The sequence below is a fragment of the Colletes latitarsis genome, chromosome 1 (genome assembly GCF_051014445.1).
Source record: "Colletes latitarsis isolate SP2378_abdomen chromosome 1, iyColLati1, whole genome shotgun sequence".
In the NCBI taxonomy this organism is placed as follows: Eukaryota; Metazoa; Arthropoda; class Insecta; order Hymenoptera; family Colletidae; genus Colletes; species Colletes latitarsis.
The window spans coordinates 47,624,246-47,644,618 of NC_135134.1; the positions used below are offsets into that span (position 1 = coordinate 47,624,246).

At 40.9% G+C, this 20,373-nt stretch overlaps 2 protein-coding genes across 4 annotated transcripts; both read right to left on the reverse strand.

The window, feature by feature from the left end:
* Window positions 1–621: 621 nt before the first annotated feature.
* LOC143344933 (uncharacterized) lies at window positions 622–12,270 on the reverse strand. Its single transcript, XM_076771568.1, has 2 exons — window positions 11,952–12,270; window positions 622–896 (listed from the first exon to the last, which is right to left on the reverse strand). Exons 1-2 carry the CDS (start codon window positions 12,004–12,006, stop codon window positions 622–624), a joined length of 330 nt encoding a protein of 109 aa, XP_076627683.1. The 5' UTR covers window positions 12,007–12,270.
* Window positions 12,271–12,712: 442 nt separating this feature from the next.
* LOC143340551 (esterase E4-like) lies at window positions 12,713–19,648 on the reverse strand. Of its 3 annotated transcripts, XM_076762677.1 has the most exons (10): window positions 19,539–19,645; window positions 18,770–18,926; window positions 18,124–18,412; window positions 17,876–18,061; window positions 17,602–17,801; window positions 17,361–17,517; window positions 16,763–17,089; window positions 16,533–16,677; window positions 16,326–16,473; window positions 12,713–12,744 (listed from the first exon to the last, which is right to left on the reverse strand). In XM_076762677.1, exons 2-9 carry the CDS (start codon window positions 18,902–18,904, stop codon window positions 16,335–16,337), a joined length of 1,578 nt encoding a protein of 525 aa, XP_076618792.1. In that variant the 5' UTR covers window positions 18,905–18,926; window positions 19,539–19,645; the 3' UTR covers window positions 12,713–12,744; window positions 16,326–16,334. The 3 variants fall into 3 exon arrangements, with proteins under 3 accessions (XP_076618792.1, XP_076618783.1, XP_076618774.1); XM_076762668.1 differs by lacking the exon at window positions 12,713–12,744 and having other exon boundaries at window positions 16,201–16,473; window positions 18,770–18,948; window positions 19,539–19,648; XM_076762659.1 differs by lacking the exon at window positions 12,713–12,744 and having other exon boundaries at window positions 16,201–16,473.
* Between the last annotated feature and the right edge of the window lie 725 nt (window positions 19,649–20,373).

The window sequence follows — 20,373 nt, forward strand, 5'->3', positions numbered from 1 at the left end:
CCGTACATAAATACTAAAAAATCCAGCAAATAATTATTTTCTCACTCTATACGCTCGAATTATCGTACCTAAAACACTCGTCCCTTCGTACAGCTCCAAACCTCCGAATTAGTATTACATTTAACATTGAAAAATTATTCCTCACCTAAGTTCCAAAAGTTTCGATCGCCCTACCGTACATAAATACTAAAAAGCTCAATAAAACATTTATTTTCTCGCTCCATACGGTTCCAAAACCGCGATCCATCGACGATCGTCGCTCGATCGATCCTCTAAGCGAGATCGACGATCCTCCTTATTCCGGTCGAGTGTCGGGAGCGTATTTTTCGTGCGCTTCCGGGGTAAATCGCGAGAGAGGGACGGCGAACGACGGGACAAGCGCGTTTCGGGGAGAAAGAGAAAGAGAAAAAGGGGGAGAGAGAGAGAGAGAAAGAAAAAAAAGGAGAGAAGAAGCAAGAAGCGGCGGGGCTCGTTGTCGGTGCAAAGGGGCGGTCGAGTCAAGGGGATGAAAATTTTGAAATAAAACGATAACGAGGTCGGCGCACGCTACGCCGAGCCCGCTGCTAGAAACCGTCTGCTGCTTATTACGTCACGCTGAACGTAGTTACTAATTAGTTACATTCAAAGCGCCGCGGCGCGCACCGCCGTCGAGAGGGATTGAACGAACGCTGCCGGGTTGCTCGGGGTTGGTGGTGGTGATGCTGGCGCTACCTCGTAGCTGGCATAGGCGATGGAGATGGCGGTGTTGCAGCTTCCCAAGCTGCAAGACCGAGACGATGCTGGGTTGTTCGGGGTTGGCGGTGGTCCCGTCGATGATGGTAACCGGAAAATGGTAGAGGTGGGCCCCGGTGGTGCCCGTAGCGAGATGGCGGCAACGATAGTGGTGGTGTACAGCCCTGTGCACGGAGAACGAAAATTTGTTTTCCTGCCGTGAGCGCGCGGGGAGACAGGGAGGAGGTAGGGGAGGGGGGACTAACGGTAGAGGGGTGGTCGGACCGGGAAAAAGGTAGAAAATGGAAAAAGAGGAGCAGAGAAATAGGAAGAGACGGGAGCAACCGTCCTTTCCCCTGTAGGCGGGTAGTTGAAAACGCGGGCACAACGCGTCTGCGTCTCCTCTCCTCTATCTCGCCTTCTCCTCTTATCCGACAGCTCGGCTCTATCTCTTTCGACCCTCTCTTTTCCACTCTACGTCCCAGGCCCCGCCACTCGCAACCCTTTTATTTCGCGATCTCGTTTCCGCGGCGGCGTTCCCCTTTTTTTTCCTCCCCTCTCTGCTCCGTCTCTCTCTCTCTTCCAACCGCCCGCGACGACTGATTCTTTCTCTCTTTCTCTCTATTTTTTTTCTCTCTCTCCCTCTTTCTCTCTCTCTCGCCTGTTTGGTCGCTTTGACTATCCTCCACCGTTCGCCGCGTTTTTTCTTCCCTCTTTTTGCCCGGTTCCGAGCGTCTCTTTCGCTCGCTCCGACCGCCTCCGCGTATCCACGGCGAAATCGATCGACCGAAACGTTCCCGGAGAGCCGAGGACGAACGAAAGTAGCAAGAGATGAACGGGTGAGCTGGTTAGAGGGACGTCAGGAGGGGCTGGGCGCAGGATGAGAATTCATAGGGCGATTTAAGGGCACCGCGGCAAGAAACGAAACATTGGCGACGCCGAGTATCCGACGTCCGCTCAAAACCGGCGAACCGCTGTGATTTTTATGACCCGGCTGATTCACTGCTTCCCGGAGCTTCTTCGTACGGATCGAGCCAGGTTCACCGTGCAAACTTCCCTTTTTTCGAGGGAACTCGCGTGTATTCGACGCACACAACGACCGAAACACGTACGCTTTGTATCAGTATTACTCCAGCGAAGCTATACCAAAACCAATATACCGGTATTATTTCGGTATTCCGTCGTTGAAGAGTCATTAAAGATTAAAGCGACGTATCTACAGACTCTTACTACGTTCCGTAATTAGAGAACCTGTATTTAGAATATACTTCAACCTCCAAAATTTCCTCGTCGCTGTTACCTTCATCTAGTTCAAAGATCGATAACATCTTTAATGTTTAATGTTTATTAATCCGAGTGCTTGCAAAGTATTCAAATATTAAGTTACTCCAACAGTCTTGTCGATCGAATTTTAATTCTCGACGAGGAAATTAAATTTTTATTCTTGTAGACATTCCCTCTAATCCGTCTTGTAACATTCAATGTTCAGTCTAAGCACTGTACTTGCACAGTATTCAAATATTAAATTACTCGAACAGTTTTGTCGATCGAATTTTGATTCTTGACGAGGAAATTAAATTTGAATTTTTGTAGACATTCCTTTCAAACGTTCTGTAACCTTCGAATAATAATATTTACGATATTATTAAATTATTCGAATAATCTCTCAGTTTGAGTACTCGTAGTGCTCCACCAGACGCGGCTTGTTTGTTTCTCCGTCGCGAATATTGAACTCGCGATCCTCGGTGCCCTCGAACATCTCGATGGAATCTCCGTTCGCTGTTGGTCTTGTTTGCGTCGTGCCTGTTTTCGCTGAATGCTTGATTTTGACAATAAGATTGTAGCGCGCGGAGGCAAATATTGAAACACTCTTGAACCCGTGTTAACTGATGTTAGTTGATTGAAATTAACGAAATAACGGTATTCCTGATGTGTTAATATTCCTTCTATGCTTAACTCGTCAAAAGTTCGCATCAAAATTGTCGCTGCAATCGTAATTTATACGATAATGTTATATATAAACGTTTTGAGCCAATTTGGACCCCCTTCGATAAAAGGGGTAGTCTAACATATAAAGAATTATTAATGAATTACCTACTGTTAGACAAGCTAAAAAATAGATATTTAAACCTACCACGATAGATCATTTTACCGGTTGAACGATTTATATTCTTTTGTAAAAGACCGGACAAAATTTGGTATCAAATTTTGATTAGCTTCCGATGTAAATAGGAAATATATAACAAAAATGACAGGAGAGAATCTTAAATTTAGCCACACCTACGCAAATAACTAAACCAATCACTTACGGTGACAATCACTTCTCCGCCACACCAATTAGCTAATAGGAACACACACCGAACTGATGTAAACAGCAATCACATATCCAAAATACATTTCGTGCTCAACAACCAAAGAGTCCACTTCAGCAGTCAAGTGTGACCAGTCCAGATAATTTTCATACATTTACAACGATCCCGATCACATTAGTTTGTTCTTCGGGATATTCCAATTTAACATTTCTCGTCGACCGTCAAATTATCGATACATTTACCTTACCGAATACGTATTTAGCGAAATTAACTTCGATGCACCGCCATTAAAAATGCACTATTTTTGCATTCGATTATACGAAACATTTTATCTCGATATTATTTCCGATAACCCACGTTCCGCCGTATCTCCATTATGTGCTCGAATTATGTAAAGTGAAAAAGTTTATACGGTCGTTTCGTACCGGTTCGATCACGGTCGAAAACCGTACACGAAATATTACAACCGAAATTTGGTCGAACAGAAGGTCCGGTTGGCTCTGCGGTAGCCATTTTTAATAATCACGTTGGCACAGCGTCAAATTTTTATTCTGCAAATTCCTCCGGGATCCGCTGGTCGACCGAGTCCCTTGTCGAACGTTCCATTTCATCTCGAATATTTTTATCTCATCGCCGCATGCACCGGTAACTCTTTCATAATCAGCTCTCCTTTTTTTCTTATCTCGCGAACCAGCCTGGATCAATCGACCGTAACGTTTTAAGAGTACGTTTCGCGGGGAGAACGTTTGAACTCGTGACCTGCAAAAGTTCAAAGTGATTTTGGCCCCCGCTAATCGGGTGAATCTAATATCACAGGCGTGTGTGTTGCTTCATCGGAGCATGTATTCGTCTGGTTGCTTTACCCTTTGATACTAAAATTGCTCGTGCTTTCGCGAAACTCCGGCGTAATTCTGATAATGAAAATATATTGGCCTCGCCGGATAACTGACGTTCCTTCTTTTTTTAACGCTGAGACTCGTTGAAAATTTCAGTACGACGAGTGCTTTCAAAATCAACGTTCATTAATATTTTCTAAATATTTGAATATCAGCTTCGCGCAATTTTATCGTTAACTAAATATTCGAATGTCAATTCCGTTCGTTCCCCTGGCTCTATGTTTCTTCGTGCACCTTCAAAAATTGAATTTAAATCAATGATATTTAGCAAACTGAGCTGCTACAGCTGATTCTACATGTTCGATAACTCTTTGTTTGCGCTAATGGAAGTTTGACAACTCAATTTATTGAGTAGACAATTGAATGATTTATCGCAACAAGTGCCATTAGATGTACTTCGCATGGTAGTTAATGCATGACGGTGCACCGTCCCATTTCAGCCGCGTAGTCGGACAGTTCTTGAATGAACGATCTTCAAACAGATGGATAGATCGTGCAAGACCTGTTGCCTGCGTGTTCTTCGGATCTAAATCCATTAGATTTTACCAGCACTTAAAAACATTTGTTCAGTGTACCGTGTACACAAAAAGACCGACAACGAATTTCCCCGAATGGGTAATATTCGAACCCAAAAAAGCAAGGAATGAATAGAAAACTAAGCAAAATAAGACACTGTGTTCTCAGTCTTCTAAAGTGGATGTTAGAACTCTCTATAAACTATATCGACCGCGATTCGCCGGATCACCAAGTACCGACTCCTTTTTCGTTCGATCGTGTGCCTCGTTTCTAACGGTGTCCGCCCCTTTTGTTTTCCTTTTCCCAACCAATTTCGTGATCTCGTTACCGTAAATCTTCTTCGTGTACTCCGCGAACTCGGTAAACCGATAGAATCAAATTATTCGTTTCCCCTCAGGTTTCGAGCGAAGAATACAAATGAAGTTAGTACGAAGGGACTCCTTCGTAGCGATAAATCTTTTCAAAATCCGCGAGCCGCTATCGGTTTCGTTGGAACAATGAAATCATTTTCGCGTCGCAGGTTCGCCTGGCGACTGAATTAAACCTAGGCGCTTTTTACGCCCACGAATCGCGGAAACGGTTTGTTGCTTACCTCGTCGGATTTGGACGGTTCCTCGAAGATAAAACAAACCGCGAAACGAATCGGAATAGAAGCGTTTGTTAACGTTTCGCTGATGGTGCAGCATTGAAACATCGCGTAACGTTGCAGGAGAAATTTCGTGTCGTCGTATATCATCGGAGATTCGGATATTAATAAAAGAGATCTCACTAAATCGGGAATAAAAGTTCGATAAAATATCTGTGTTATATTTCATAGTTGTTTTAAAAGCCAATATTGTACCCTCATAAAAACTGCTCAGTCTTAACGAACTCTAAGATACGTGATATTTTATGATCTCTTGTATTAACGGAGAATTTAATTCCATGTCAGAAACTTTTCGCTTCCCTCGAATAAAAACACATAGTAACGCGTCTGAAAGCTTCTACGTTTTAAAAGGATTGTTTCGGCCACGAGCAAATAGTCGAAATGTTTTTACAACTGTTGCTCGTGGTCGTTGCTTATGGCACAGCCACTCTGTGCTCCTTAACCGTGTACCCTTGAGCTTTACCCACAGAAGACGATGCTTCTGTTACGCAGGAATGAATTCTTGCGGAGACTAAGTGTGAAGGCATAAGTCTGTCAAAATTAATCTAACTTCCCGTCCTGATTTTTCCCATAGGGACTAGCCAATCCTCATCGTTGTCACTTTGACAAGGCAATTCCTAACAATTTGCAACATTCCCACCCACGCTGCTGTCCAGTGTCCAGGTACACCAGTGAGCGAGACGTTGTCCCTTTTTAAATAAACAATTTGGGGAAACCAAAGCCCCCAAGACCCCGATGGTCTGCAGCTATGCGCTACCGCGAGTTTACGATACGTAAATCGTTATTGAGGCAAGGAAAAGCTCCAAGGATTCCAAGTCCTGTGTGGAGTTCGGAGGTTCCTTAATAACAGTAACGTAACTTCCAAGTAAAAATGTCTCAAAAATAGCGAAGAAGTCACGCTCGTATCATAAACCCCGCGATGTTAAGGTTCCTTTGGAATCCTTAACAAGGATTGACGTACAAACTCGCTTTAAACGGACTAAGTAATTGTCGCTATAAACGCTGAATAATTGTAATTTTCCAGGTATCGAGGAACGTTGTTATTAATTAGAAATGCTCCATTAATTATATCGGTGGAACGGTACATCGTGCAGTTTGTTTTTATCCGAGTACACAACGTACCGTGAATGAAGTTAACAGAACGCACGAAATGATCGAATGGACGAAAATGGGAATTAGTGATACGGTTTTGTTAAAATTTAAACTCCTATAGAAACGTATTTATTCGTGAGGCGATCAAATTTTAAAGTTTTCCCTAAAAATGTTCAATGTTTACTACTAGCGTTTAAAACTCGTAAAATATTTGGCTATTAAATTGATCGAATTCTATTACTATTCTGTTAACAAAATATGGAAAAAGATAGACCTATTGTCTAGATAGTTTGGTCACAGTATTGCAAAGAATTAAGGTTCTACGACGATAAGTTTCTTTTTTTTTCTCAGGAATTTTTGTATAATTTCTGGTTTGTAGAGCAATATATGTATATCTGAACTTTGTGCGTCATTGCGTCAACCAAAAGGGGTCAAAGTGTGGCTCGTCAAATTCGTGGAACAAGAAATTGGACAACGAAGTTACGTCGATTAACGGATTAAAATTATTGATCGACCGGATACGGTTAACCGACTCTGCCAGTTAACTGCCAATCGGTTAACCGCGCGACGCAACTTTATTACGACCCTCGTCTCGCGAATTCTATGAATGGAATATCAATTGCGGGGAAACGGACGGCGGATTATCCTGACTTACTTTGCTGTGCTGCGGACCATCAGACAGCACGTGCCCGTCGAATAATTCTCCCGCCTTATTACGCAAATAATCACTTCGTTCATCCATGAAGCAAGCGTAAACTTCCCGTAGAAAAATGTCTACTTACACCAACGGTCTCCAAACTTTTAAAAAAAACAGATATTTCTTCCTTCCTTATTTTGAAATTTCAAGCATTTTTCTAGCGGTAACATACAGAAGATAAATCAAATTTTATAATTTAAATTCGATAGAATATATTTTGTCCCTTATTCTCTCGCTTCCCCGATTAAATAATAAAAAGATAAAAACACACGCGAGATTAAAACTTTAACATTTTCTCGTTTCGGCAAAATTAATTCTACAATTTGACGAGAAGCAATAACGATGAAATTCAAATAATTGATATTATTACACGTTAGCAACAATGCGTCAAGCATTGCGATGTAAATCGGTTACCACGGTTATTGCACAGTAGTAATACTAATAGCAAGTCGAATTTGCAAATGTTTACGTTAGAATTAGCATGCATACTCCAGTAAAGCTGTACGTACATTGACTATCGACTAATTGAGTTTCACTATCGAAATATCCCGGATGATCTCTGACGATGCGAACACGATGTTTATATTCATTATAAAATCGATCGAAGGAACACGCCATATCTCGCTTGCGACTTCGAATCTCAAGATGCAACTGTATCTATCGTAGTAACAAGATTCTATAAATATATGAAAAAAAATGTCAAATATTAAACTATTTATAATATTTAGATATCATATTTGGAAACACATCGAGAAATTGAATAAAAATTCAACTATGTTCGTTTATAATAATCGTGAGAACAGTGACCAATTAAATTTGCTTGAAAATAAATCGCGTTTGCAACGATTTGTTCATCGATCGAAATTTTCCGCGAATCGGTGCGGCTAGACGCAAAGTGTAAAACACTATCGCGAATATGGCAAAGACGCGCCTCTAACGCGGAATTCCAGCCCACCAGTGAGAAACGCTGATTGATTGAACGTGGCTCAGGCACGATCATCTCGTAATCGTTGTAAGCCAAATACGTAAACGCGATACGTGTTGTCGCAACTGGGATACGGGCGGGGAATGCGTCGCGGTAAATAGTAACACGACAAAGATTATCGCGGAGAAACGTTTGTACGCGTCCAATGGGCAACGACCGCAATGATTCTAGTCACGGTTTGCGTAACCATTCGCGCGTTCGAACAATACTCGACCCCGGAGAACCGCGATCCTTTTAGGGGCGAGCTGTACTTTTTCGCGATTGACACTGAAACCTAACATTGTTCACCCCCCGGGGGAAATACCGCGCCAACGTTTCGAGAATTTAGATTTCGTACAGAATTAATTTTTCCTCGAGAAGCGTGAAAAATTTTAGCTCGTGCAGAATGGGTTTTTAGACTTTGCCTTATACGAGAGTATCAAAAATGCGAAGAAACAAGAAAAGAAAACAACTAAAACGACGTTGAATCGCGCAAAAAAATGATTGTAAAATGATTGTAATTGACCCCTGCAATGGAATATCGATTTTGAACACGACTAAATAGCATCAAAAACTTAATTTGGACATAATAAGAATTTTTTTAAGTTTTTATAATACCGTTGTGAGCTTTGAAAAAATTGAAATAATTATCGCCAACTTCTATTACTTTCTATTCCCCGACTTTCGTGGTAAAAGTTGAATTTCATGGCGGTAGAATTCCGATGGTTTAAATTCGAAGTATGCGTCGACCAAATTTTTCACTCCGTCGAATTTTCGGAATGTTTGCCCTCTGAGACAGTGGTCCCATCGATCGAAATAGACGGTAATCAGAAAGTGCTGCATCTGGAGAATAAACTAGGTGATGGGAGGACTGCCCAACTTAGAAATTTCAGCGGTGATTTTTTGGGGATATTCGATCGCAATAAGAAAAGAGGAATGTTAGAAAGACAGCAAGGATAATTAAACACGTTTTTGTTCTTTGAAACTATGTTAAAATTTCAACCAAAAATGTCCATTTCCGACAAATACCAAAAAATAGTAATTTAAAATAACGAATTTCGTGGCATATAAATCTTTGTGATGCGCGTTATATACCAAAAACGAAAGCTTTCCGCGACCTAATTAACGACCAACGTCCCCATTTTTGGGGACAAAACTACAAAAGATTTTCTGCTCTCTAAATGGTCTTACCAGCGACGGTCATTGTTTCAAAATTGGAACGCGCTTTTTTTAGATTCGAGATAGACATTATATGTTTAACGGCCGTAACATTAATCTATGATCTTCGAGAATGTAACGCAAGTATGATGAAACGTTTCATGAGTGAATGTAAATTATTTGACGTTTGAACGGAGGAAAACGAAAGCGACTCGAGATTTATTTTAATTAAAGCTATTCGTCTAAAGATTATCTGAAAGGATATTGCAAAAATTCGGGATAATCTAAAATTTACACAAAAATCATTTTCAACTAATCAGCATGGATTTTTTTTGTATAAATTAAAAACATCCTCTTTTTTAAAAAGGTGACCTTTTTCCCCTCAAACCGGAATATTGCAGAACCAAAAAATTAATTTATGTTTCCGATAAACTACTTCCTGAATTTTCATATTCATACTATTCGCTCATAAATCAACGAAACGCTTTTTTCTTTCGTCGAGTCCAAACATGAAGCTTGTAAAAAAATGTGAAATCGCTATATCAGTTTCGACGTTAAACGAGTTACATAATGTAAAAACTCTACTGTCCGAGAACAAGGTACAGCCATTGCGCAAGCGAAATGATCCGAAGAGGCGAAGGAAACAATATTTATTAGTGTTATATAAGATTCAGTATTTATTATTCCTCCGTTCCATTTGAAACTGGACTGCGTATTACACGATACTTTGGTTTATTGAGCAACCATAATTACTGACTTCTTTCCTTGATATAATTCTACTTTATGCTCTCACAATTGACTCTCATCTATCTTTTAACCGTCGAACAGATTGCAGGCTACCCTGTATACTTAAAAAAATAAATATATAGCTTGGCAGCTACGAATCGTGCTAAATCTAGTTTGAACAACATTAATTCTCCCATAAAAAGAATAAACTATCAATCGTTGAAATGTATTTCAGGAAATGAAAAATAACTGTTTTCCAATTAGAAGCAAATTCATTCTGTATTCGATACAGCAAATTTAACATTTGCATCTTCTGACACAGATTTCTCGACAGCTGACTTTTCTTAATTTTTCTCGGTATTTCCTGTACCCCGATTTTAACTAAATATTTTTACCTTACTTCTATCACGCGTATTCGAGCTTTGACATTTATTCGATTTATTTTCTTCGTATTTCTATTCTTATCTTGTCATTATATGCATCTCGTTTTCGAAATAATATTGCTCGCATCAACACTACTGCTAACGAACACTCTGTATCTGACAGTTTTAATGTATCTTTTCAATCAGTGATGAGTAAGTAGACCAATGGATATCTGGCCGTAAATAAACAAATAAAATAAAATAAATTTTCGTTAAGGTATCCTAATAGCTTCGATCTACCTTGCATCGGGTTGGACGCGTTTCGAAATCTTCCCGAACGTTTCAAAATTCTCAAGGCAAGTTCGAGGAAGTTATCGACGCTGGGTCGTCGCCAGAGGCGTCGAAGGGGATCAGACGCCGGGGGTGACTGGGCTCGCGATCGTGCCCTCGAAACGAGTGACCGGTTTGGAAATAATGCGAGCGCGGGAGTACAGGTCGGTTCGGTTGGTACGCGAATTAACGCTCAGGAAATCGGATTACGTCGTGACCCACAGCACCGCCTGTCTACTAACTCTTGCATTAGCCTCCCTTCGAGCAAATTGCGTTTATCCTGGAGCGAGCAGGACGATCGGCTTGCCGGGAGTACTCTACCCCCGGGGTAAATTGCTAATTCGCGAGTCGCAGAAACAACACGATCGTGGATAGCACGCGGGATTTCGGCCCGTCGAAACTGACCCTTGAACTATGCAATGGCCCGTGGCCCGATGAGAAAAGTTGCAAACATCGTCGGAATCGCCGCGCCCGAATGGACGTTGAAAAAAACAATTACGCCTGACGTAAAATTCTCGGATACGGCGACGCTGCAGTTCCTCTACGATGGTCCATAAATTCTACCATTGTTTATTTTTTCATTGTGAACATAAATATAATAACGACAAAATTTCTTCTTACGGTGTAAGCTGCTTTGCTGCGGGTAGGATCTCGTGAGAATTTCGTAGGGGGACAGAAAAGGAAAGGAGGGGGTTTTGCAGCAGGCTCTGCCTTAGACGACTGAGATTTTGGGGAGTCGATCGAGCGCTTGTGAGAGCGCAATCCCTCTGGTGGCGAGCATGGGAAGCGTCTTTACTTATACTGTCGTAAATACGATTCGCGAACATTATTCTTTATTTTCGACTTCTTTTCACGAAGAAACAACGAAACGCCTCTATATACTGTGTCTCGAAACGAGCGAGTAAACAGCTAGGAGTCGATCGAATCCACGATCTCAAGGAGCCCGAAGATCTCGAAAACCTCTTGATCGATCAGCGCGAATCTATGGCTACGTAATTGCATCGAGGAGGAGAGCTAATAAGAGGAAAATAATCGTCGCTCGTCTCGAGCTTCGAGGAACGTTTCGAATAACCTGTTAGAGTCAAAACTGCAACGATGCATTCCCGGTTTCATTCAGTCTCGTTGGCGGGAGACACAATGCCCGGTAAAAGTAATTGCATCCCTCGCGAGAGAGAGAGAGAGAAGGTTAAATCGCCTGTTAGAACGCTAAACAGATAATTGCGCGTAATCGACCGATTGGTCAACTCTCGCCAGCGCTGGTAATCGTGTACGATCGTTTCGCCATCGATTACAATTATGGGGACCAGTCTCGTTGCCCCGACGTCCTTGCAATAACGTTACGAGCACAAAAATCGTAACGCTGTCTTTCGCGTCGAAACCGCCGAGGGAAAGTCGGGCTTCGTCGAAGGTTGCGTACGAACACGAATGTAACACAAATTGAAAGATCTCCGTACGATCACTCTCTCCCGTAAAACGTTATTATTAATGACTTACGTAACGGACGGTCGTCGTTCTTTTCGCGAACTGATCGGAGCAATTACCTGTTATTCGACTTTCGAGGCCACGTCGATCGAACCACCTGACGCCTACGGCCATATTCAGACGTTATGCTGTCGCCTGGGACACGAACAGGTCCCACGCTAGACCAGCGCTGAAAATTTCACTCGAAACGATCCACGCGAGATTTCTTGATAAATTAATTAAGCGACTAGCTTCTTCGGGAGTCGAACGACACGCTTGTGCGGATAAGAAGGAATTAGGTTGCAATTTTGACGAATCGTGATTCGCTGTCCGCGAGCCTGGCTCGTAATGTTTACGTTTGGACCAAAATCTTCGTCACGAATCAGACTCGTTAAAGTACGGAAAGGGGTTAATTGGTCTGTGATCAAATTAAATTTAGAAGCAAAAAAAATAATAAACGCGTATCCAAATCGATTACCACTCACTCGTCCGCACCCTGCACCTAAGAAATGGGTACAGGGTCCCGGGGGCCCCACGTGGAGGTGAGATGAGTGGATTTGACCAGAGTGGGCCCGCCAACTTCGTCGAAATTCTCTGCACCAAGCTGCCACCAAGGTAGCAGCCCAGATATAGGAGAATATCGGCTACATCGGGGTTTTCGACCTGTCAAAAGTCAGGAAGACCCACTCCAGCCTCGTGCCCCCTTTTCCGATGTGCAACGACGAACTCGCGCTTACGCACGCTGTAAAAGTTCGGCCTCGTTTGTTTTCTGAAACAGAAACGAACAACGACAGAAGCGTATTCTTTGTATTTTGATGTACAATGACAAACTCGTACTTACGAACGCTATAAAAGTTTGGTCTCGTTTGTTTTCTCAAGCAGTAGCATACTTTTTATTTTAATAACCTTTTCTTTTTAAAGGTATTGCTCCCACGGTATATAGGACGTGTAATGTAGTTTATAATTATTGCAAATGGACTACTTGTCCGGGCATTGTTGATATATATATTTTTTCTTCGTTAATTAAGAATCTTCGACCTTCGTAATAGTAATCATATTTGTGCTTTCGTTTCCTTGATCTCACAGTTAGATCTCATTTGTATTGCACTATGTATGCCCATAAATATTTGGTGGGAATGTTAAATACTGTACATATTTTCACATTTTCGCGCCTTAATAAATACGCAGGTGTGTGCACAAGTATTCGTACATGGTCAGAGAAGCACGTGGAGACATCTCTTCGTCGGCGATCGAAGATCCTGGCTGCGTATCGTACATGAAACCAGAGAGAATCGCGCGTATTTTTACCACGCGATCTGCACGGGATTGCACGGAATCGCAACTGTTATAAATTGATTGCAAAATTTCATTGGGGATTTGTAGCCCTCCGCAGTGCGCAATTTCGACTTGCACCTGGGTTTTTTCCCCCCGGTTGCAGGGTAATATATTTGACAACGCGTGTGTAGGTGCGTGTGACGATCGCGTAGGACAGCTTGTAGGATCAACGTGTACTAAACAAATTCACAAAAATCGTTCCATCGATATCCGTTCGATAAACGATACCCTCGAAACGACGTTCGTATCGTTTTGGAAAACGATAGGGATACGATAAAATTAATATTCGAACGCTATAGAATTCTCACGACGAAAGGTATAAATATTTTATTACACAGGGTGTTCGGCCACCCCTAGGAAAAATTGTAGTGAGCGATTCTAGAGGCCAAAATAGAACGAAAGTCAAGAATACCAATTTATTGATGGAGCCTTTGTTAAAAAGTTATTAACGTTTAAAGTTCCGCCCGTACTTAATTTTTTTCTCGAAAATGCGCAGGATTTCGGGGGTATGTCTACTCACCAAAAATGATTGTAATTGACCCCTGCAATTAAAAATAAATTTTTTAGAACGATTCGAAATTCTTTAATTTTGTTGAAAAATTTCAAACCTCGAATTTTTTTCTCGAAAGTGGGTAGGATTTCGAGGGTATGTCTACTCACCAAAAATGATTATAATTGACCCTTGCAACTAAAAATAATTTTTTTAGAACGATTTGAAATTTTTTAATTTTGTTGAAAAATTTGGCCCCCTGTCGATTTTTCTTAAAAATTCCTTTTTCATTTTTAGTAATTCTGTTTGACGCCGTACAGAAAAGTTGTCTAATACTATTTTGTAGGTGCCCATGAGCTCTACTTCAGAAAAAAGTTTCATTGAAATATATTCACAATTGTAGGAGTTACGGCTGTTTGAAAATTGGACCATTTTTATGAGGTTTTTCTCATTTTGCGGGGTCAAGGACCAACTTTTCAAATATTTTTGCGATTTGTACATATTCTCCATCAAAATACGCGTAGTTTACTTTTTTAAACATTAAAATCGTCCAATCCGTTCAGAAGTTATCACGTTTTAAAGATTCATATGAAAATTCGGGCAGACATTTCTGGCCAGAAATTATGTTTTTGATAAAGAATTTTTTTCTCGAAACTGAGTAGGATTTCGGGGGTATGTCTATTGACCAAAAATGCTTGCAATTGACGCCTGCAACTAAAAATAATTTTTCCAAGACGATTCGGATGTCTTTTTTTTCACCCAAAAATTTCACATCTTCTCGAATTTTTTTCTAGAAAGTGGGTAGAATTTCGGGGGTATGTCTATTCACCAAAAATGACTGTAATTGACCCCCGCAACCGAAAATAATTTTTTTAGAATGATTTGAAATTCTTTAATTTAATGTTTTAATAACTCTTTAACGAAGCCTCAGTCAAAAAATTGATACACTTGATTTTCGTTTTATTTTGGCCACCAGAATCTTCCATTAAAATTTTTCCCAGGACTGACCGAACAACCTGTATATTATAGTGGCCAAAAGCGTACAAATTATTTATCCATCGAAAGGTCCGTTTGTACACGCGATATTATTACAAACCCGTAAGAAGCGAGAAGCAGTCAGTTTCCAGTAAAGTAGAGTCATCGGCAACGAACGCGAATTAATTCGTTGCCTTGAACTCCGGGTACGCCGGAACTTGATTTCCCCTTAGAACGCAAAACGATACTCCCGCGACGAGAGCCGCTTAACCGTCGACAATTTGACGCGGGACAAACGTTTCGGGCCAGGGGCTGGTCGACGTGGCTATTTGCAATTCAGCACGGGTATCCGGTATCCGTATTATCGTTGAAAAGGCCGAAATGCCCGGCGCGGGAATACCCGGAGGAAATAATTTTCAACGAGCCCGCGGACCGTGGGCCTCGGAGAACGAACAAAGATGAAAAGCCCGACCGCGAATATGACTGACATCGGGGGTGGCTATATATCCTGGCGATCTACGCGAACGAAAAGTGGCAAAAAAAAAAAAAAAAAAAAGGTGGACAGAGAGTGGGGAACGTAGTAAGCGTATGGATGAAAGAATAGAGGAAACGAGAGAAAAATAGCGAACGTTGGATAGCGAAAGGGATGGACGGGAAAAAGGTACGAGGAGAAAGAGAGAAGAGCTACGAGAGAAGGCACGAGGTGCTTTAGAGAGTAGAGTCCAATTTTTAATGAAAGCGCGGAAAGAACCATAAGTGCATATAGTGGCCGCATTTGTCCGCTTCTGAAGGGTACTTCATGCAGAAGAGTCCTGCAGGACTACCGTGCTCGGTCGGTCCGATCCGGTTATAGCCCGGCTATATCAGGGGGAAAAAAGATTCCAATAATTGCTGGTCGAAAAATATCGACAGTAAACTCTCTCGACCCTTTAATTGCATACCGACGCACAAGGCATATTGGTTTTTCAGTCGTGATTCTCTCTGCACCGTGCTCTTTCGCCTCTCGTTCTCTCTCGCGCTTCGTCTGTGATCTTTCACCCCTTTCCGTCGGTTCCTTCGCTCCGAAATCGCCAAGCTTTTTCTGGTTATCGCCCCCCGTATTCGGGGTGACCTTTTTCCCCTTGACCGGAAAGGTCAAATTTTGGTACGTCGTGGGGGATACCGGAAGTTGATATGCTTTTCAATTTTTCCTAATTTTATTCGAATCGCACACTGAAATGTACCCTCGATGCTTTAATACTTTTCCATTGATACATTTTGACCCTTCGTCTTTAAACGCCACGAGCAAAGATTGGAAGAAAATCCATTGGTTACGAAAATAAATATGAAGAGAGTATCAGTTTTCAATTTGCAGCGAGCATTGTCAACTCCATTTCAGAGGAGAAATATTTCTTATTAGAAGAGAATGTTCGAACGAAAACGAAGAATAACATAAATATCGATTTAAAAGATAGATTACAAACCCTGGTATATGAGACAGTCTTTAGACGTACTGAAATAAATTGCACTTTTTAAAATCAAACCAGATATTGCCATCCGACCATAAAATTGTTTTTACTGTTTTTTCATGTGACAAATGCAGGTGTCGCTTAATAACTTATTTCTGACATCGGGTCTGGATTAGATCTAGATAGTCCATTTGAAATAGATTCACCTAGAAAGTTCAATTTGAGCTACGCAATAATTCCGGTTCCTTGGTTACCAATTCAGACTCTTCACCGATGTCTAAGCAATAGAAATTATCCTTTGTCGCGGGCTTCCAACTGGTCTTGACGAAATCATCGTGACACGTGGTAGGATTTCTACGTTAAAAATGTGAAATATATATTATTTAAATGATTGTTAAATTAATAATATTTACCCCGTTCTAGCGAAGTTGGTCCACATCGTGGTCAGACGTTCCAGTATAATTCTGTCTTTCGTGCCATTTGCAGGTGGTTCACGGTTTTTGGCTTTACAAATAGGCGAGTAAAACAGGTATGCCAATTCGTCCATATGAGATGCCCCTAAAAGTATGTTTAAGTATTACTCTTGCTTATAAACTCGACGACAGCCCTGACATAAGTGAGATTCAGAGTAATGTAGGTTTACCATTGACCAAACGTTTACACCTGAGATCCGTGAATGTGTTTTCATTCCCGACGTACGAAAATCTGTAAACGTAAGTAGGCGTGGACGTCCTTTTCAAACGATCCCTCAGGTACAGTTTTAAGGGCGCGATAAAAAATACGTATGTTTGGAAATATATAAACATGTCCAGTTTCTTTATGCTAATTGGTTGCCCATCGAAATACCAATCCTTGACAGTCTTTAATAATTCTTCTAATTCTACGGGCCCTAACTTTTCTAATTTTCCTAAGACCTTCACGTACTCCGGTAAATAATTATTATAAATTTCCATTCTTTCTTCGCCATTCGCTGAAACAAAATAATAGCATATAGATACGGCCAACGCGTCGCGTGTACGTCGATAAAATTCACGGTTACGCTTCGTTTTGGAGGACTTATTTTATGCGTCAAGTCAGTAAAGTATCGATCAAGCTCGATGTTAAATCTGTACTATACTTACGACAGAACCCGTCGCTATAAAAACGCACATAGGCTGTCTGAGTTAATCAGTGGTAATATCAATGGTAAATAATAAAGCCAAAATTGTTGGTCTTCCAAAACGAAGTTCAACCAAAATCACCGTTGCAGAACATGCTGCATTCGTATGGCAGGTAACCAGCCATAATAGGAATGCTGTTATCGTTCGAGTATAATTGTTCGATTGGCAATGGCAAAACTGGATCGTCTGCCATTCCATCGTAACTCACTCCAAAGGGCAACTCATACAACTCCAAGTCCTGTAAAACGATAAAGGAAACGTTACGTTTGTCGTTAAAAAATCGCCTGATTGTCTCGAGACGCGGTCATGGAAAATATTTTGCCTGTCTCGTAATTATGGACGAATAAGCTCCGACGATGTCCTTGTCGGGCACTTTACGCAACATTTCGACGACTTCCTCGGGATCTGTCGACGTTATTCCGAGGATCGACGCGAGTTTAAAACTGCGTTCCGCAACAAATTGTCCGGAGCTCCAATTGGCAGTCAAAAATCCACTTTGTAAGATTGCTTTGTGAAAGAGTCCTGTATAAAAATGACGATTTATCAGATTATTGAAATTTTAACTGGTAACGGTAGGTGAGAATCGATAAATCTACCTCGTGCTTTTGGCGATATAGATAAGGCGTGAGTTATTGCTCCTCCCGCGCTTTGACCAAAAATCGTGACGTTGCCAGGATCGCCTCCAAAGTTGGCAATATTCTCCTTAACCCACTGCAGAGCTGCGATCAGATCTTTCAGAGCCTGGTTCCCGGACGCGACTCGGTGCCCAAGGTTCAAGAAACCTTGAAAATTTCAACGATAAATCTTTTCCTTTAATTATCGAGTCGAAAATGATCCAACTAACCGAATGCGCCCAATCTATAATTAGCTGAAACGAAGACAACGTCTTTTGCGACCAAGTAATCAGGACTCATTAGCTCGGGGCTTGCGGATCCTGTTGTGAATTTACCGCCATGGATCCAGAACATGACTGGCTTCGATCCACTGACAGAATTGGTATACACATTCAGGTAAAGACAATCCTCGTTTCCGATTACATTGTACGGTGGATGTTGTCTCGCCTGTACGCAGATCTTTTTGGTATATTTGGTGCAGTTTCTGATATCTGTCCATGGAGCGGGTGGCTCTGGATCCTATTTCCAAGTCGAAAATAAATATTAATGTCTATTCGATAATCTTTCTACTTGTCCCATTTCAATTTACCCGGGCAAATATCTCGAAAGATACGAAAAAGATGTTCCTCGAACATGCTTGCAAAGGTAGACGTCAATTTTTTTTATTTGAAACGTACGTTTTTCTCTATATATTTTTACGGCTTGTATCGTGACATAATATTTACCTGGGTAGATTAAAATGAGTCATCCTTACGTTGCTGTTTGATACTTCTCATATTTGTTTACGCCATTGTATTTAATGGAGATTGGAGTTAAACGAGATTGTAAGCAATATTTTAAGATAATGTAAGTGACTAATAGTAATAAATGCATTACCTTGAATCTGAGTTCTCTAACAGGAGGAGCCGCGAAAGGTATCTCGTAAAAAGCGATGTAAAAAGCACCCAAAACACTTTTTACGATAGTACCCTGTACTTTACCCTGCTTTGTAGTAACAGTCGGCTCATTCATTATTGCGTAAGACCCTTGTCAGCTAAACAAGAGTTCACCACACTCTACACAATATATCTAACATAATACACATAATTTTAATACATAAATTCAATAATTTCACCGTTGAAATTATACGTCGTAAAATAAATTTTAATTCGGTCTACCGAGACTTTCTTGACTAATTGTACATACAATTGTTTATTAAATTAATAGTTCTTTTTGCGTGACGTCAAAAAAATGTCAATAATTTATACCTTGGACATATAAAAAGTTTTACTATCAACTTTTGCTTTTCAATTCGTCGATCGATTTTATACGAACAGCTTGAAGCAGCTGCTCTGACATTTTAGTCCAAAGTGAGGCCAGTATTTTAGGCCACACTCGAGGATGCTAGGAATATTAATAAAAGGAATCATAACTGTGGAAATACCATAGTGAACGTACGACGTAAAATTTCTAAAACAGTCGTCCAGGCGTTTTAAAATGGACGTTTGCTTAATCGAGGTTGTTACCTCAACGTGAATCGCAAAAATGTCTCCACGTTCGTTTGAAACGTCATAAATATCGCGTACTACCATTTCACTACCTCGGCCTTAAGGAATATACACCGTAAACGTTGTACGAACCTCATTTTTATAAAGTGTATACTCACTTTTCACTCTCTTTGTACGAGCGTATGATAGAGAACTGCGGTTTGATCTTGTCTGGTTGGGAATTTGACACGATCGCGGTTAAACATTGACATTATATATAGCAGTGTCTCAAGCACGGTGAAGTCGTTTATATATACATAATATATGTAAAATATATGCAAAATATGCCGGACACTTGTAAATATGCAAAGTACGTGCGCATAGAGCGAAATACACACGATGTCCCAGCAACAACGATGACGATCACATCTGCCAATTTTTAACATATTATTTAATATTTGCATACATACTGACAATTTTAAATGCACATTTTGCATTTATTTTACGTATTTTACACATATTATACACATCTGTCGGTGATTATGAGTTTCTGTCAAATACTCTTTGCTCCGAGATATTTATGCTATTGTGCTCGGATAAGAAATATTTTGTCAGTAATTTTTATGCGTAGATTTGACCCCTTAAGTATTTACATATATTCCTGAAAACCTCTGTACGTTAATATCTAGTTCTTTTATACGCTGTTGGCGACCTCGTAATATTACTTTTTATTTATTAATTTTGGGGTTCAGAAAATTTTAAACTCCAATTAACTGAGACATTCCAGAGTCAACGGTATGATCAACCTTATAGCGATATCGAATCTGACGGTAATGGAGAATACGCCAACAGCCAATTGTTTCAGGCGAAGTGATCCTGCATCCGCTATACGGGGGTCATAGGTCTCCGTGCGCCGCGTGTCAATTTGCTGCGCAATCGCAAGTCACTGGCCGGGAATGCACGCTTTGTACGCTCACAGAAATGAGCATAGCGCTTTCCTTGGCACGTAGATCG